A 19,086-nucleotide genomic window follows, 5' to 3' on the forward strand; every position below is an offset into this window, starting at 1 on the left:
CAAAGGAATTGCTTCCCCACTTTAACTAAACACAGAATCCTCTATGTGTTGGGAGCTCACTCTGAAGAACAGGGCATCTTGGGAAATGCAAGTCCGAATACACTTTACCAAGAGCCTTATTTAACTAACAAGCTGCTTGTTAGACAGCTCTGATGCAAAAGGTCCAAATTCATTCTGTAGTTGCGATTTCCGTGGCACAGTCAAATTATCCCTAACTTTCAATCAGCTCTGGGGTCTGATCTCCTCTTCCCTTATTTGTTGTCTTTTGTCTTCCGTGTCAAATTTCCAATATTCATTCACCACCTCAGGCGACAACGTTAACCTCAAGCACAAAAGTTGGTTTGAAAAACAAGGCTGAAAACGAAATTGCTGAAAGAAGATGTAATTTACTGCATTGTATTTCTGATTAAAATCTTTCGTAAGGAAAATGAAGCTCAGCTAGGGAAGTTATAACTGTTTGCTTTTGTTGCTAACATCAGCATGGACAACCTTTGAAAGGTAACATTCAAAATCAAGGCCCTGGCCAGCAGGGGACCCAGCAGCAGGTGGGCAGGTTAGGTTGTTTTCTCCTTAGGAACAGTTGCAATCAGTTCAGCAGCTGACAGCCGTGGGCAAGAGATAACATAGAGGGGGACTGGTGTGGGAAAGGCCACATAAATCATCTGCTCACCAGTGCTTGACGTCTGTGCAGTTCCTTCCTCTCTGACTTGTCAGTTGGTTGTCCAAGTCTCAAAGGGACAGACACTTGGTAGGTGTCAGGTGTGGGGTGTACTCTTTGGCATCTCCTGACACCCCCACCCCCTTCCCCGCAATGGGCTGATGATCCCGTAACGTCCCACAGGCATAGACTGCGTCATTTGGCCGACACACGGCTGCTTCTGAGGGACTGATTGGCGTGCAAACACCTCTGGGGCTCTCCTCTGCAGGGCTTCAGATGGTCTTAGGCACTGCCACGACATAACATACCAACAGTCTTCTCTTTAGAATGTGATTTTCACACTTTGGCATGAGTCTGAAATCCCTTCTCATGTCGACCAGGCTTTTTTTTTTTTTAAATGCTTGATAAATCTGTAGGAGAATCACCCAGTGGACTTGTAAAACCAGAAGCCCACTTCCCTCTAGATGCAACACATAAGGCATGGGACTGAGAAGGTGCATTTCTAGCACACTCCCAGGTGATCATGATAGTGCTGAATCCAAGCCCAAACTCAAGAGACTGGAAGGCGAGGGCATCACTCAGCCGGAAGAGAAAGTCAGGGGCAAATCGCCACCCTTATGGAAGCAGTGCAGCATGATTCGTCATGCTTCATAAAAATCCCTGAGAAAGGGTTTACAGCTGTAATTTGGGGAGTCACGTTGAAATGGTTCTACCATACTGGTGGTGGGACAACAAAATGATCTGTAGGGTCCTGTTCAATCCAGAGAGTATCAACTGGAAACCAATATGTGAAAACTTGATTTCTCATTCTCAAATAAGCAGCCATTTCTCTCTTGTCCCTATTGGTCTCATTATGCAGCATTTGCACCTGTCATCACACTTGTCAGAGGCTGCCTTGAATGACAGTTATACTTGGGATTGGTCTCTCTGTACTCTTAGGTAATCTAGTAAAGCCTGGGACGATGGGCTTTTCTTTTCTGTAGCCTTCCCAGAGCCTGATGTACATGCATGCCCAAGAAAGTTTCATTGTGCCCAAGAATCTCACACAAATGTTTTTGATATGAGGTGATACAGGACTTGCCGCCTATGGGCATGGCAGTCTCTCTAGGCTTGCTGCTTGGGTCACAGATGCCGTAGAGATCTTTTATTAGACGCCAGCATTTTGCATTGTGCACCACTGCTTTCTCATCGCCAGAGTTTTGTTTCATAATGGACTTCTTCAGGCAATCTGGAAGAGTGAGTAAATATTGTTGTCGTTAAGATGCTGGCGAATTGCTTCTCATGACGAGTGACCTACCTACACACAGGAGAAGGAAACACTGCCCAGCCCAGAATGGTCCTCACAACTACTTACACGTCTGCACCCAGGGTTAAAGCCACTATGTCAATCCATTTTGATGAGGATCTTCCTCTTTTTTTACTGAGTCTCTACCACACATGTTGTCCTTTCCCAGAGGCTGGTCTCTTCTGATAACATGTCCAAAATGTATGAGACAAAGTCTCTTCTTCCTCTTCCACCAAGCGGTCTGGCTATACTTCTTTCAAGACAGATGTCTTTGTTTCTCTGGCAGTTCATGGTCTTTTCAATATTTTTCACTAGTGCCATAATTCAAATGCATAAATTATTCTTCAGTCTTCCTGAGTTCTTCTCTAGCCTTTTCATGCAAATTAAGCAATTGAAAATATGAGTGCCATTGTGTCCTCCAATAGGAGGCTTAGTCCTCAAAGGGACATCGTCGGCTTTTAAAAACTCAAAAGCTATCTTTCGCAGCACATTTACCTTACACGATACTTCGTTTGATTTCTAGCCCATTGCTTCTATTGTCATTGCTTGTGGATCCAAGTGAAATGAAATCCTTTACAACTTCAATCTTTTCTGTGTGCCATGATGTTGCTTATTGGTCCAGTTGTGTGAATTTGCTTTCTTTATGTTGAGATGTAATCCATACTGATCTTTGATTTTCATAAGGAAGTGTTTGAAACCTTCACTTTTAGCAGGCAAGGTTGGGTCATGTGCTTATTGTAGGCTACTCAACAAGTCTTCCTGCAATCCTGATCTTGCACGCTTTCCTCTTCAGATGCAAAGGCTTCAAAAAGCTGGTGGAAAAGTTCCAGGAGATTTTCCTTTCCCTTTCCCCCCACAAATCTTTTGAAGCCCTGTGTACCTTCTTGGATGATTTGCCGAGCATGCAGTTGGAATTAGTATGGGGCAGAGATACAACCAGTGGGGGATTCAGCTGCTTCGCAACAGTTTGGCAGAACCGATACCTAACTTTTTGTTGAGTTCGCTGAACTGGTTGTGAAAATGGTTGGTATTTTCAGAGTTCTCTCTAAGGTGGGCAGTCACCCATTGTGGAAATCACACATTTATATTCCTTAATCTTTTTTAACGTTAATCTGTGCAACCGCATGTTCTAGGTGTCCATGATAATGCCGGTTCCGTCCATAGGCATAAAATATTGAAACAGCCATGCCTGTAGTATTTATTTATTCATTTGTAAAACTCATTATTCTTTTGATGAAATTCTATATTTTTATTCTCTTGTGTTCATTACACCAAGAAACAACATATAACGTTAAGGGTTAAAAAAAATGTCAAAACACCAGCGGGTGAGACGCTGTCATTCATTTCAGCGTTGTGTTCAGCTTTTGGTATGCCCCAAATTCCCATGAACTATTATGAGTGAATTTGGCAACTCCTGAAAGTGTTCAAAGAGCCAAAAGTAGTGTCAGAATGATTACTATAAGTTCAGCAGAGGCAGAAAGGGTTTTTCCAAGATGAACATAATATGTGCAGAGAAGAGAAGTTGCCTGTTTCTAACATAAAATGAAATGACATAGTGTTGAATTGGCCTACCTCTAAAGGAATGGAATCCTAGTCCTACAGTGAAAAGATGGCTCACGCAGCTGGTCACGCTCATATGAAAGGGAAGGATATTGCAAGTGGGGGCGCCAATCAAGGAGTAATCTGGAAATACTTTAAGCAACAGCTGTATTGTTTTTTGTCAGGTATTATCTTTCATATATTTTCATTCATATTTTAAAACTCTTATAATATAATCTAGTTTTGTACGCATCTTTTATTGTTCTTATTTAGGTATTGACTGTATAAAAGAATAAACTACCTTTTGGTATATTGTTTTTTATACTTAAAATGGTCATTAGGGCAGCAAACTGGTTGTTAAATTATTTGACTCTCACCACTGGATACAACTCTTATGTAAACCTTTCCTGGTTTTAAACCATGCAGGACCAATTTGAATTCCCAGTCTTTGCAAGATTAGCTTGAATTTAGGGTGTTTCCCATGGTTGAATGCCTTTGCATAGTCAGTAAAACACTGGTTTTCTCTGCTTTCGGTCAAGATGTATCTGACAACAGCAATGATATCTCTCTTTCCATGTCCTCTTCGGAATCCTGCTTGAATTTCAGGCAGTTCTCTGGTGATGGAGTACTGCAACTACCTTAAATTGTCTTCAAGAAAACATTACTTGTATCTGGTATTAATGGATATTGTTCTATAATTTCCACATTCTCTTGGATCACTTTTCTTTGGAATAGTCACAAACGTAGATCTCTGTCAGTGGATTCTAAGCATAGAATTGAATAGACTAGAATGAATAATTCTCCTTATATGTTCATTTATGCACTCTAAACTCACAATTGGACACATTCTGGTAGCACAATGGTTTAAATGCTCTTCTGTGGACTGAAAGGTTGATGGTTCAAATCTACCAGTTGTTCTGTAGGAGAAAGACGAGGCAGTCTGCTTCCATAAAGACTGTTGCTGTTAGGCGCCATTGAGTCGGTTCTGACCCATCATGGCCCTGGGCACAACAGAATGAAACACTGCATGATCCTATGGAATCCTTATCATTGTTCCCATGCCTGAGCCTACATCCTTGGAAACCCTATAGAGGAGCTCTACTCCGCTCTATAGGGCCACTATGAGTTAGAACCAACTTGAGGTGGCAGTGGGTTAATAGGTATTTGTGGTGTTTCGGCACGGCACATGCTGTTTTTTGATATATGTTATCTAAACCAGTACAGCGCCATGAGAACACTTAATGTTATAGCAGAAACCTGTTTTCATGTTCCGAAAATGAGAACACAGTGAATGTGCATATGCAAGCCCCAGAAAAATCTCATTAGTTTTTATTTAAATATAGCAGGCTGGTTTAATCCTACTCAGGTGGTCACTAGCCCAAATCAATCACACCTACCAAGTGGCTCACATTCAAAGCAACTGGGAGCATTAGCCATCAGCATTCTAGGTCTGTGGAAAGGTGGTGCTGTTGAAAATGCAGATAGCTTTTTAAATAGAATTATTTTCCTCCTGGCTAGTGATGTTTCAAGTAAAACAAAACGGGGGCACTCACCCTGAGTTAGGGTGGCTATTTTCCCATCTGCCCTGGTAATTGCTTGTCAACAGTAGGCTGCATTTGGATGCCTGAGATCCCCCAAGAAATGGGGAAAAGATCAAGGGTTTTGAAGCAATAAGAAAGCTGACGACACCGTCACATTTTTAGGACTGCGTAAGTGCCAGTTTGCTTCATTTAGACACATGATTATTTTGGTCCAGTACTTGAATCCTGAAATATTTGTCCTGTAAGCCCTTGTCTCAAAGTCTTAGAGTTTTCCCTTTGTTCTTTTTTGGGGGAAGGGGTGGGGGAGAGAGGATTGCTTGGTTTTTGCCTATCTACATGTTAACTCAAATGATTTATCTTTGTAATCAGCCGTATGGGGTTTTATTAACCTCATTAACCTCGCCTGTCACTTCTTCATGAGTCTGCCTTTCAAATAATGGCTAGTCATTAAATATAGGGCAGGTCCTTGTTGTCGGCTATGTCCCGGGAATGGGTTACTCTTCCCTCCATGGAAGAAAGACTTTGGCCTGGTTCTCCCTAAAGCGCTGTTCCAGCACTGGTTTGCTAATCATCATCATACCCTTTCCCCGTCCCCCCCAAGATACCAAATCACTCTTAGTCTCAGATGTTCCTTATGTAAAATGGGGGTAATAGTTTGTCTCTGTTGCTCTCCTTCATCACTTAACAGAGATTTTGGACCAAGAAAACAATTCTGTAAAATGATTGCCCTTGGAACTGGCCCTCTCAATTTAGGCTATTTTATTATGTGCCCTAGGAGCTCTGGCAATGCAATTGCACAAGAATTGGCCAGCCAACAGCTCCATCCGTGGCTCAGACCTACCAGCTGCCCCGTTAGAGCAAGAGAGCCTGTTCCTGCAAAGGTCTACAGCCTCGGACACCCTGCCCAGGGTTGCTATGAGTCAGCATCGACTCGATGTCAGTGGGTTTTGGGGCTTTATGTATCTGTATAAGCTTTTCTGTGGGAGAAAGATGGGGCTTTCTACTCCCGTTAAAAGCAGCAGTCTCAGAAAATCACAGTGGTGGATCTACACTGGCCCAAAGGGTTGCTGAGTCGGCATTGGCTCTATGGCAGTGAGGTTTTTTTGGTTTGTTTGTGTTTTTATGAGCCAGGTGTTAAGAGATGGGCTGCTAACTGAAAGATTGCCAGTTCCAACCCACTGGGAGAAAAGTGAGACGATCTGCTATTTTCCCTGGTGTCATACTGGGGTACAAGTTGGGCTGCTATCTGAAAGGTTAGCAGTTTGAAACCACCAGATTCTCCTCAGGGAAAAGATGGGACTTTCTATGCCCATAAAGATTCTGGGGCTGTACATTTATAGGGGTAGTTCTACCTTTTTCTATAGGTTAGCTATGATTTGGAATCAACTCCTCAGCATGAGTTGGAACCAACCCAGTGGCAGTAGGCTTTAATCTTAACACATCCCTGAGTAGCTGAAACTATTAACTCTGTTTTAAAATTGAGGAGACAAATTCAAAGGTTTCCAAAAACTTTCTCAAGTTAACATAGGTAGGAAGTGGTGTCGGTCTCTTTCTCTCTATTCCAAAGTGGTGGAGCTGTACTACAGAGACATGGCTCTTAGTCAAGATGTAAACAATGTGGCTACAAATGAAAAGAGAGTGTTGTCCTACAACAATGGGACTATCTTTAGGATGGCACTAGGGGAAGGGATTTACCCATCGCAGGGTGCTTTCTCTGGGCAGGGTGTGTGGTAGAGACAAGTTACAGTAGGCCCTTTATTCCTTCCTTCCCCGTCAACTTGCTTTCACTCAGCTTGCTCCAGGGACAGACGGAGATGGTCAAAACAGCTACGGAGTGAGTGCACGCAAGGAGTATGGCTGAGCAGTTGGTAACTAACAATTCGAAACTTTTGGCTGTCTATCCTAATTGAGCAGTAAGTAGGATAAAATAAAATACTAGACAATGCACATCCACGTGGAGACAAAGCTAAAAAAATAGCGAACTGGAACAACTAATTATGACTATAAGCATCTCAGTCTATCTGGATTTCCAAATATCAGCAATAATCAAGTGACTATTGTTTTTGAGGATTTGTGCTCAGGCGTCTTTTCCATTCTTTGCCCAAGAGCATTTGCAAAGAAGTGAAAGTCACACATTCTTTTCTTTTTGGTACATTTAGGTGTTGACTGCTGACTTCAGGAGTTAGTCAGCACTATAAATCTTGGAATCTTCAGCACTTTGTAGATTTTTAAAATGTGTCTTGAACATGTGTTTCCTGAAATTTAGCATTAGACAAAATAGTTGTCTGAAAATCAGGAGGTCCCATCTTCACACACGTAACACCTCTCACAAATGCGAGATCAAAGTGCTTTATTGCCAAGTAGCAACGACTGTACTTTCCACTTAAGACAATTGCGGCTGTGATGAGCACCGAAGCTTCCTTGGGAAAGAGAACAGGACAAGACAAAGAGAGTCACAAGGGATGATGGGGTTGCTGAACCAAACCACCCTCGGAGTCCTTGTCCAAATGAGAGTCAGTCATGTGCTGCAGTGCCTCTCTTTAGAAAGGTGAACAGAAGGTGGATTTTAAAATGCTGATGCCCCTTCAAGAGATTCTTCTGCCCTTGGTCCATGCAATTTGCCTAGCAATTGTTGCCAACCTTGAGTTCTGTACCTTCCTGGATTAAAAATACACAAACTCTGCCATCAGCAAATAGACTTAGAGGTCCTCGACAAACAGATTCACGAAAAAGCTAAACACAAGTCACAGAGATTCAAATTTGGACCTTACTACAATTACAGATGGTGATGCTATGGGCTTTCTAGGAGGTTATTTGTAGACAGACAAAGCCATGCGTGCTAATTCCATGAATGGTTGAGTCCTGTAATAACATGAGATTTCTTTTCCTTCTAAATACTCTAAATTATAACCTGTTTTTGTTTAAGGTTTCCTAATCAGGCAGTGTTTTTTAATTATTTGCTTTCCTTTGGGGTTAGAACTAATGGATGATTCGATGATCTTTTTGTCCTTTTCCCCCCTTTCTCTTTTGAGGGTATCCCAGGTGGGATAGTGGTTACACATTGGGCTGCTAAGTGCATGATTAGAAGTTCAAAACTATTAACTACTCCTTGGGAGAAAGATGGGACTTTCTACTTCAAGAAAGAGTGACTGTCTTGGAAACCCACAGGGGCAGTTCTACCATGTCCTACAGGGTTACAAAGCATTACAATCAACTTGATGGCAGTGAGTTTGGTTGGGTTTAGACAGCCTATTTACTCACAGTGACCCTATAGGACATAGTAGAACTTGCCCTTTAGGTTTCTGAGACTAGGTCCTCATGTGAGGAGGCAGTTGGAATCGACTAGATGGCAGTGAGTTTGGTTTGGGTAGAGGGCCTATTTACTCACAGTGACCCTATAGGACAGAGTAGATTCTATATTTTTCACCATCATCATAATTCAAAGGCATCTATGTTTTTATTTACTCATTGTCCAGCTTTCACATGTAAGCAAGATTATTGAAAACACCATGGATTGGGTCAGGTGAACCTTAGTCCTCAAAGGGATATCTTTGAGTTACCAAATGCAGTATGTTCTTTGATTCCTGACAGCTGTTTCCATGAGCATTGATTGTGGAATCAAGTAAAATCAAATTTTTGACAGCCTCCATCTTTTCTCCATTTATCATGATGTTGTCAATTGGTCCAGTTGTGAGGATTTTTGTTTTCTTTACACTAAGTTGTACTCCACACTGAAGGCTGTGTTTAAAGTTCTCTTGCTTTCAGCAAATAAGCTTGTGTCATCTACATATTGCAGGTTGTTAATGACCTCTGATCCTGATGCCACATTCTCTATATACTCTTGGATTATTTTCCCAGAATACATCTTGAATAAGCATGCTTTTAAACTCCATAGTATCCCCTCGGTCTGTTCAGATGACTGCCTCTTGGTCTATGTACAGGTTCAGCATGAGCACATATAAGTGGTTTTGGAGTTTTAATTCTTGTAACATTACCCATGGTTTTTATGCTACCCACAGTTGAGTGTCTGCATAGTCACAGGGACACAGCTGAACATCTTTCTGGTATGCTGTGCTTTCAGCCAAGATCCACCTGAGATCAGCAATCATATAACTTGTGCAACATTCTCTTCTGAATCTTGCTTGAATTTCTGGAAGTTGCCTGTTGATGTACCGCTGTAGCTGTTTATGAATTATCATCAGCAATGCTTCAATTTCTTGTGCTGTTAACAATGCTGTTAGATAATGTCTATGTTCTGTTTGATCACCTCTCATAGGACTAGGCACGGGTTTCTATCAATTGTAGCAGCTCTTCATGCTCACCTAAGTCGATTAGTTCCACCTCTAGGTTATTGCTGAAATCTTCCAGACAAGTCTCAATTTTGTAATTGTTTCATGACTTCATCTTATATTTGCTACACCCCTTCTTGTCTTACACCTAGTTTTGTTACTGTTGCAGTTGAACTTGAGACCCTTGTGGTGATGAACTCCAAGGTCTCTTAGAAATATCACTTATGATCCACAGAGCTTTTTGCAATTTCTAATGATCTTAATTGCTTATGTATTTACTTCATGTTTAAGCTGTGTCCATCACTCAAATGTAAGTTCTAAGAGTATGAGAACTGAATTTCTTTGATCTGCATTGCACAGTTCATGGCACAGAGTAAACCAGAAACCAAAGCCAACTCACTGCCATGAAGGCAATTCAGACCCTTAACAACCCTGTAGGACAGAGTAGAACTGCCCCGCTGTGGGTTTCTGAGGCGGGAAATCTTTATAGGAACAAAAAGACCCTTTTGGACTCCTCCCAATGGCCAAATATATTCTTTGAATTATTGAGAAAATATATATTCTTGTCATTCCTTCAAAAAATAGACCATTATCAGGGCATTATGTTACAATATTGATGACAGAGGACTCTCTCAGAGAAATTTAGAATACTCAGTTCCTCTGAAAATACTAATATTTTAATGAGATATATGTTTTAAAATAGTGGTTTGCATTAGTCAAGTGTGGTTAATCTTAAGTCTTATTCTTCATTCTAAACCAGCAGATACCACAGCAATGACCAGTTTCCGCCAACCTTTACCTTCACTCCAGTCTTGCCTCAATAACTCATTTTGCCATTCACAGAATTTCAAGTGATATAAATTCCTGGCCCTACTGAGTAACAAGCAAAGTAGGTTTTATTAAGCAAGTTATGAAAAGCAATTATGGGTCGTAACCAGGTATCATGAATAATCAGGAACATCAAGCAATATTTTATTATTGATTTGGGTATAATAAAGGAAGCAAGGGGTTTGCCAAGAATTCCTTGTTCAAGGTGCTGGTTGGACCTTAGTTTGTTTGGGGACACTTAGTTTAGTTCTTTAGTCTTTCTACTGGTTCCCTGCAATTTCTTCTTAAGTTATTTTATAGTGCTAAATTTTGATTATCTAGGTCAGCAAAGGCAGATAGAATTATTGATGCTTATACAGTTATAAATGAGGTCACTTCTTGGCAGACTTTGGCCATGGTGGAGTGTCTTGAAAGTTAAAAACAGAGAGTAGTTGCTTTGCTACGATTATATAATCCCTTCATCTTTTATGAATTGTGCTCCTGTGTTGTTTGGAGAACTGTAATCTTGCCCTCAGGCTGCTTCTACATTTGGGAATCGACCTACTTGAGGTACTAATATCATCTGTGTGTTCTAGGCAAGCAAAATGAGTGCCTTATTGGCAAATATAAGAGTATTTTAATACCACTATACCTACTGCATACCAGGTACTGTGTTATGATCTGTAAATGTCGATAGGGGATGACTGCTCTGCCACTAGGAAGCCCAAAGAGCCAGGGAGAGAGATACATGTAGAAAGAGAGGTTTCCAGAGTTCTGGCTCCCAACTCTTTGGGGAATCTCTGTTGAGCCCCCAGACAGCATGAACAAATCAAAACCAAACCCACTGTCATCAAGTTAATTCAGGCTGAGCGATTCTCTTGGACAGAGTGGAACTGTCCCACAGGATTCTTAAGGCTATAAATCTTTATAGAAGCAGACACTTTGTGAGACATCTTACTCTCACAAAGTGGGTTGGAGGCAATGACTCCTTGGTGCATAGTCAAGTGATTTCATCACTGCACCACCAGGACTCTTTAAAAATCATGAAGAAGAGACCATCCCATTGATACTCTACTGATTTTCTAAAGCCACAGAATCATCATGAACTAGAACAACAATAAATTGTTTTAACCCATTAACATCTGGAGTAATTTGCTACCCAGCAACAGATTAACAAACAAGTAGAGCAAATAAAAATAAATTGTATTTGGGCCTTGTCCTCACAGAACGTAGGAGTTTAGGCAAGAAGTGTGAATGATTCATAGGTAAGACAGCACAAATGTGGTCCAAGAACTCAAGTAACAGCAACTTCAGTTTGACAGGTCACAGAGAACCGTAGAAAGTCATAACTAGAACCTATCGTCTTGTTTAACCTCTTAATTGAGTAGCCTGCTAACATCACTCAGTCTGTTACAGGCTGAGTGCTGTACTGTGATCTCAAGTCTAGCACACTGGCTTTTCAAATGAGTAGGCATTTTACCAAGGATGACTAGAAAAACCCACCCCAATTGCATCCTCCAGTACTGAGTCAAACTTGTGAGTCTTCAAAATCACTCAGCACACTTGTTCTAAGTGTTGTAAGCATAAGGATCAAATTCCTCTTCATATACACATACTTCTCATAAAAAATGGGGTTTTGAGCTCTAACTTGGTAAGCGTTGGATTATCTAATATCATGATTGATGGTAAATAAGACTACAGGGGAAGACCCACCACCCTAGAAGAGTTTATTGACCCAAGGAGTGATGGAACACGTATTCAAACTAATCACAAAGTGTACATAGATATCCCAGGGAACTATGGGTAGACATACCATTTCTTTAATGTGAATTTTATTTCAAGACTTAAAAAAAAGTTTGAAAAATAAGTCACACGACCATATTGAATTTTAAAGACTCCCAGGGAACATTTAAACGCTAAGGGAAGCTATAGGCCAGAGGTCACAAAGCCAAACGTCAGCGAGGCCAAATGTGCCATCTTAAGTGAAGAGTGTGGGCCGAGGAAAACTGAGTGGTGGCCCTGAGAGACAGGCTCCACCCAGAAGGGCAGCTGGCATGCATAGGGGCCCAAGGATGCCAGGCTTCCTGCATTTTCTAGAAGAGTACAGCATTTTGATTTTTAAACTAGATCTACTTTTCTAACTGTTGGGCCAAACACAATACATCTGTAGGCTGAGATGAAGCAACCTCCGATGTGGATGCTCCAGGAAGAATGAGGAGGGGATCGCCTCTCAAGGTTACAAAGTAGACAAACAAGTCTGGCCAGACCTTGCTGTGAGCCGTGGCGCTCACCGGGTAGAATGTTTTCCTTCAATTCACTTCTCCATTAGTGATGGAGAGGGAAACGTCTGGCTTTGCAAATTACTGCGGTCGTTTAGTTTAATGTACTCTTGGTTTTACATATTTATAAAAACCTTTTACATTATTAATAGTGATTAAATGCTCAGACACTGATGATCAATAATGCTTCTGTTCACCTATTTACATTATTAAAAAGTAATAAGTCATACCGAACATGTAGAATATGTAGTTCACTTTGAAGACATGTTTGGAGTCCATTGGGGGGAAAATAGGAGAGAAACGTGGGCTACAAGCTACATTGTATTTAAGGGGTGGGGGTGGGGTGGGGATGGGTGTGAAGGGAAACATCGCATGTGATCTCCCAGGACAGTGCAGCGAATGTGAAGCCAGAAAGGCCACTCTCATTAGATGCACCAGGGCGAGTCGTTATTTCACCTTTGTGTGCCCTCACCGCACTTAGTAACCTGCATGCTGTCATCTTCGTCTCCAAAGGCTTGGGATGGTGTCCACGCTCGGCAGCAAGTCATGTGCGTGGGCCGCAACTTGCCAGTAGGAAATCAGGCCCCTTTGCTGCGGGGTTTTCTTCCCCTGCCTCCCCAGTCTCAGTGATATGGAAAAATAAAATAAAACAAGGAAAGCGATACGCCTGATTATGGCCAGGAAGTGTTTGTGATCACTCTGAGGAGAGCAACTCCACCCTCAGGGAGGGACGCAGGGACTTCCAAATAAATGTTAGTAGAAAGATGGAATGAGAATATACTGTAATTATATTGGGAACCTCCCTTATGTTGGGGTCAGGAATCTTTTCGGGATCAACTAACTTAGCTTTCTAAATAGCCAAGGTGGCTTAGCCTAGTGGCGAAGTGCCCAGTCCTAGTGGTCTACAGCACCAATCTTTCTGGGTTCAAATCCCGATTCTGACCCCGATGAAGAGGAGATTGTCACTGATTCTGATGACTGTGACCAAGTTACTTCTTGACATCTCTGCTTGGTTTCTCATCTGGAAAGTGGAACTTGAGCTGCAGGTTTGATGTTGGACTTCGAACTGCAAAGCTGGAGGTTCAAATCCACTAGTGACTCCACTGGAGAAATATGAGGCTGTCGGTTTCGGTACAGATATACAGTTTAGGAAACCCTATATTGGGTCGCTGTGTATTAGAAGCAACTTAATGGCGGAGGCCTTGTGAAGATTAAAGAAAACATGTAGCAGCTGAGCACTTGAAAAAGCCGTAGTTTGAAGTCTGTAAGTGATGTCACTGACATGTATCAAATGGAACTGGATTAAAAACATAAAAATTAGTTGCTATGTATCTTGACCCAGTTACCATCTTCTTACTATCCATTGACCTAAGTCACTGGGATTCTTAAGGACCAGTTAAATAGGTCAGCTGTAGTGTCATGGGAAGCTTACAGGAATCCCACTGCCACACATCTTGCCAGCTGTGTGATGCTGGGCAGGACCTTTCAACTCTCTGAGCTCCTCATCTTTGAAAGGTACGGGGCACACCATACACTGACTTTACAGTGCTATTGGGCGGCTGTTCCTGGAGAAGGAAGGACCTCGTGCTTGGTAAAGTCAAGGAGCAGTGGGAAACAAATAAAATAAAGTAAAATAAATGAGGAAGGCCCTTAACAAGATGAACGACGGATTGATACAGACAGTTGCGAGGACGGTGCTGGACCAGGTGGTGTTTCCTGCTCAGACATGTGCCGGAACTCAAAGGCTCCTTACCATAACTACAGCAGTGATGTGTGCTCAAATGTTTTGCAAACTAAAAAGTACTACATTGATGGAAGAGCTTGAAACGATTATTATCCATAGATGTGTGATGAGCATTGGACTTATTTTACCGGTAACAGTGCATGTGTTTTTTTTTTAAACAATTTGACAGGAAATATTATTACATCCCCTACCCTCCACTACTTCTTCTGGGAAAAGCCCAGGGCCTTTACTGACAGAGTAGATATGTCTGTGATGAGTGAGACCACTGGATGGAGGAGACCTATCATTTTGAATTTAAATGTGACTTGCAGAGTCAAATGATAACCCGGAGCATTTTAAAAAAGAAGGAGGAAAACTCACTCGAACCAGGAGGTGGTGAAGGGCATCAAGCACCACAAGTAATAGGTTTGTTCACTCTGTGAGTGCCAAGCGCTGCTGAAGCATGAAGTTCAATGGCAGGGGTTGAAGTTCGTCCTTACTTTTCTAAGTTTATTGCTCTATCGCCTTGCTCTGGGTCGCAATCATTTGTCTCATGTTTTTTTCTCAGGCCCCAGCTCTCTCTCCTTGCTTGAAGTTCAGTGAGCCATTGGACATACCTTTATGTCTCAGAGGTTGCTATTATTTCTTTTATATTCTTATTTATCTATTTATCTATCAATGTATTTATTTATCTATTGATGACAAAGAATGACTTCTCCATAAATGTGGAGAAAGCTAGTGTTGAGGACAGGTCTCTACCTTAAATAAGAAAATCAGGACCTTGGCTGTTCTGTTTTGTGTACAGTTTTTGTTGTTCCTTTGTTCCTCTGATATATAATCAATAAATCTCTATTGTCTACATATTTACTTTTGCTACATTCCATCCAAAAGTCACCCACAGAGTGACTATTGAGCTAGGAGACTTCAAAATGGAGATGACTGAATCTCTTGGAAGAAAGCAAACTTTGACTTGATTCCCTGACAGAAAAGGCCTTTCTTGTGATGCATTGGCATTTGGCATTTGAGTTCTATTAGAGAACTCAAAGGCCAGAACTTCACAATAATAAGAATGATGACAACGTTTTAAGTTCAGTAACAGTTCCTGCATGTAATCTGTGGATAGGGCACTAGGGATTATTACCAATGTCCACGCATATCTTTGAATGTTTTTCTTGTTCCTTTTCTATTAGGTCAGGAATATGTTGTACATTTCATAGGTTTTCACCAGTATATTCTTGACCAAGTCATCCTAATTTGGGGCCTGATACCACCCTGTTGTTGTGCTTGTTGAGGTTAAGTTAATTCCAACTCCTGGTGACCCCATGTGCTCCAAAGGGTTTTCAAGCTGTGACCTTTCCGAAACATCTCTAGGACTGTCTTCCAAGAAGCCTCTGGTTGGGTTTGAATTGCCAACCCCTTGACCAGTAGTCAAAACTCTTGGCTAGGAGTTGAAGACTTAACTATCTGTGCCTCACCGGGATACCCATGGGCAAGTGAGATATAGATAGATGTTTGTAGACAACTACTTCCTATGGTTCTTCTTTTTAAAAATTCTGGTTGTTTGAATAGTACAGGAAGCCAGCGGAGAAACAATGTGTGGAATGAACAATGGAAGACATTTTTAAGCACCCCAAAATATAGACGTGAATGACTTTTCTTTAGTTCTAAATTTGTAAAAATAGAGCATTTGCTGAAGACCAATGAGCAAACTCATGTTGTCACATTTCAAACAAGTTCATTTAAATAAAAAAAATCCTCACCTATGTGTTAGGCTTTGGTCTCGGGTCTTTAGTGCCAATATATGTATTTAAACCTTCCTATAAAATAGATTTTCACAAGTCTTACTTTACACCTTAGGACATCTAATTCCCTCATCTGGGAACATTTGGGAACATTTCATATGGGAACATTTTTCATTATGGAATCAAACTTAAAGTTTCACTTTAATTCAAGAATCTTTCAAGGGTTCAAATCCAGTAGCGAAAAGAAAAGTTGCAAATTAGAATTCTCCTTTTGTCATTAAATTCCTGTCATTTATTATAAATAATATTATATGTATATTGTAAATGATGACAGTCTCTAGAAATTAGTTTCCTCCCCGAATGATTTGAGAACAGTATGTGCATTCCAGAGAAGTATTAATCCTAAAAAAAAAAATCAATAAGGATCATGTGGCAAAGGAACGAACCTGAACATAAGAAGAAGCCTTTCTTTCACAGTTAAGGATAAACAGAACTACCCTTCCTTCTGGAAGAAAATAAATACATATATACCTGCTATCAAATGAGATCTCTGGCGGAATGACGTGAGTACTGTCCTTGCCAATGAGGAATTTGATTCGATCGTAGAAGAGTCTAGAAGTGTGCTGAGAGAAGAGGGGTGGGCTTTGTTGAATCAGGTCGAGAGGATCTGGTGAACCTTGACAGAGGGGGCTTACGTAACAATTGCTTTGTTGACAACAATCAGGGTCTACGCAGTCAGTCAAACCATCTGAAAAGAAACAAGTTGACATTTCACTGTGAGAGACACAAACAGCATAGTTTAAAACACGTGGCCAAAGATAACTGGCCGCACTTCTAATGTTTCAAATCTATCACGTTCACCTTGTTTTCATGACTCATAATCCCACTCTGAGTTTATATGGTGTATCAGAGAAACTCTGATTTTGTACGTAAATCTTTCTTTTCTGAATTCTCTTGACAGGTAAGGACTTGGACTATCGCATTTAGCATTTGGGTAGAATATCCCTCTTCAGTCATGTTGTTTCTCTGCAGAGAAACTATTCTTCCAGGATAGCATATGATATGTAATAAGACTTTTAACGTCATCACACTTAGTGCATCCGTGAACAGATCTTGAACACATACTTAGAACCTGACTTTCTTGGTGTTTTTTAAACCCTCTGATACATGTTGGTTTTGGAAACCTTATGGAGCTGTTCTGCTCTGTCCTACTGAGTTGGAATCAACCTGAGTGCAGTGGGGTGCTTTTGGTTATATGAACATGATGAACCAAACTCATTCATGTCCTGGGCTTTAATCTTTTGAGCTGGACTCCTGACTCCAATGGTCGTACCAAGAAAAGCAAATCATTAGGAGACTTCATTTTTCTTGGTGGACGAGCAATATGGAGCACAGGGATTATAGAAGGTGGGGAGACGGATGAACGTCGACCAGCTGCAAAACACTGTGGGAGATGCCTGGGGAGGACAAGAGGCAGAGGGTTCCATTCTTTGTTCCCAGCTCAGAGCTTTATTGGAGAAGTAGGTGTGAAAACAGCTGACTTTATTCTAGTTAAATGTAACAAATGTTCTATGAGAGTTACATGCAAAGAGAAGAGGAGGGAGTGATTAACTGAGCATATGGTCACTTTATTCCCTCAACAACTGAGCAGAAAAATAAGGAAGTAAGAGAGAAAAGGAAAAAAAATTAAAGTCCTTCCACGGCCCTTAAAGCAGTCAAGTTGCTCTAATTTAGCCATTTAACCGGGGTACAAAGAAAAGATGCTCAGCTTGGCTTTCAGTGGAATAGGAGGTTCAGATGGATCACGGGCTGCTGTAGGCGCTGCTGACAGTTGCTGGCACTGGTTTGGGGCTGCTCTTTTGCTTGCTCTCTCCCCCTCAGTTGGCTGTGCCTGTGGAGTTAGTGAGGGATGTACTGCAGCTGGGGGCAAGGAAAGCCAGGCACCCCAAGAGAGGAGGTATTAGCAACAGCAGCCCAAGGGCACCCAGGAAATATTTTTCCCCACATGGGGTCCTTTCAAATTCCCTGTACCACAGACATGACTTTGATTTAAAAGGCAGTTTGCTTCTTTCCCGCCTTGCCCCGTTTGTTCAGGAGAGTTTTGCCCTGGGTTTCTTGTTCTCTGTGTACATACTTCTTTCCCACTGATGATTAACTTCGAAGTGTGCATTTGTCTCTGCTCCTCTTCTCCCTGCATTCAGCAAATGATGCGAGCAGATTTTTTATCGATTCTGGATGCCACTGCCCCCTTTCCCTTCAACATAATATCAGGAGCCTTGGAAGAGCCTTTTATCCCTTTACTCCTCAAATTAAACATCTGGGTGCACTGCAAAGCTGGGAAAACCATCATCAGCTGATGCAAAGAGGGTCCTGATGTATGCAATTGGTGCTTGATACACAGAACCACGGGAAATGGCTTTTTTCAATAGGCTGGGGACCTTTGCCTTTACATTCAATGTACAATAAGCATAATCGTCAGAGTCAGTTTGGGCCTTTGCCTGTTTCACCCGGTTCATCACACTGTTCCAATAGATTACAAAAAATACATTAAATAATGAGGCGCAAATGATCTTGAAAATTGGACCCCCAAACTAAACACAGAACTGATTTAAAAGTGTTTATGTTCTCACCTAGTTATGTGCCATGAATCCCAAGCTTGTGATTTGTGTTTAATAATTGCTCATTATACCTGCCTGACCTGCAAAGGCCTCTGGGTGCCGAGTGGATAGCAAAGCTTTACCTGGTGCATCCAGAAAGGCTGAAGGCAAGCCGACCAATAATGGCATACCTCTCCCGAAGTATAATTTGAAGGTGAGCCTGATATATGGGAAAATATCTCTGTACTCACCAATTATCACATTGGATCACACTCCATACAGTATGTCTAGACTGTTACTAAGAAGTGCAAATGACAGTCACACTGGATGGGTTTATTATTTTTTTCCAGCTATTAATGGTTCTTTTATTGTCCCAAATTGCAAGCTGTGGCACCCTAGTGACAGCCAGGTCCAAGGTGTCAAATATGGACAAAACAAATACTAACTGGTTTTACTTTACTGATTTTATTTGGGGGGCTGGTGTTCTTTAAAGGCAAAAAAAAATCCCCAAACTATATAACTAGGAGGTAGCAATCTTAGAGTGAGGTGACATTGTCTCGCAGGACTAAACATGGCATTCAGGGCTCCTGGCTTTGCCAACCACTTAGGGGTTATTCCAGTTGGCT

General features: G+C 41.4%; 1 protein-coding gene across 3 annotated transcripts in view; it reads right to left on the reverse strand.

Moving 5' to 3' along the window:
* TENM1 (teneurin transmembrane protein 1) overlaps positions 1-19,086 on the reverse strand; it is a 697,668-nt gene that overhangs the window by 190,372 nt on the left and 488,210 nt on the right. For all 3 annotated transcript variants that reach the window (XM_075538255.1, XM_075538256.1, XM_075538254.1), the window contains exon 15: positions 16,395-16,611. In XM_075538255.1, the coding sequence (XP_075394370.1) occupies positions 16,395-16,611 (217 nt within the window). The remainder of the gene's footprint in view (positions 1-16,394; positions 16,612-19,086) is intronic.

The sequence above is a fragment of the Tenrec ecaudatus genome, chromosome X (genome assembly GCF_050624435.1).
Source record: "Tenrec ecaudatus isolate mTenEca1 chromosome X, mTenEca1.hap1, whole genome shotgun sequence".
NCBI classification, from domain to species: domain Eukaryota; kingdom Metazoa; phylum Chordata; class Mammalia; order Afrosoricida; family Tenrecidae; genus Tenrec; species Tenrec ecaudatus.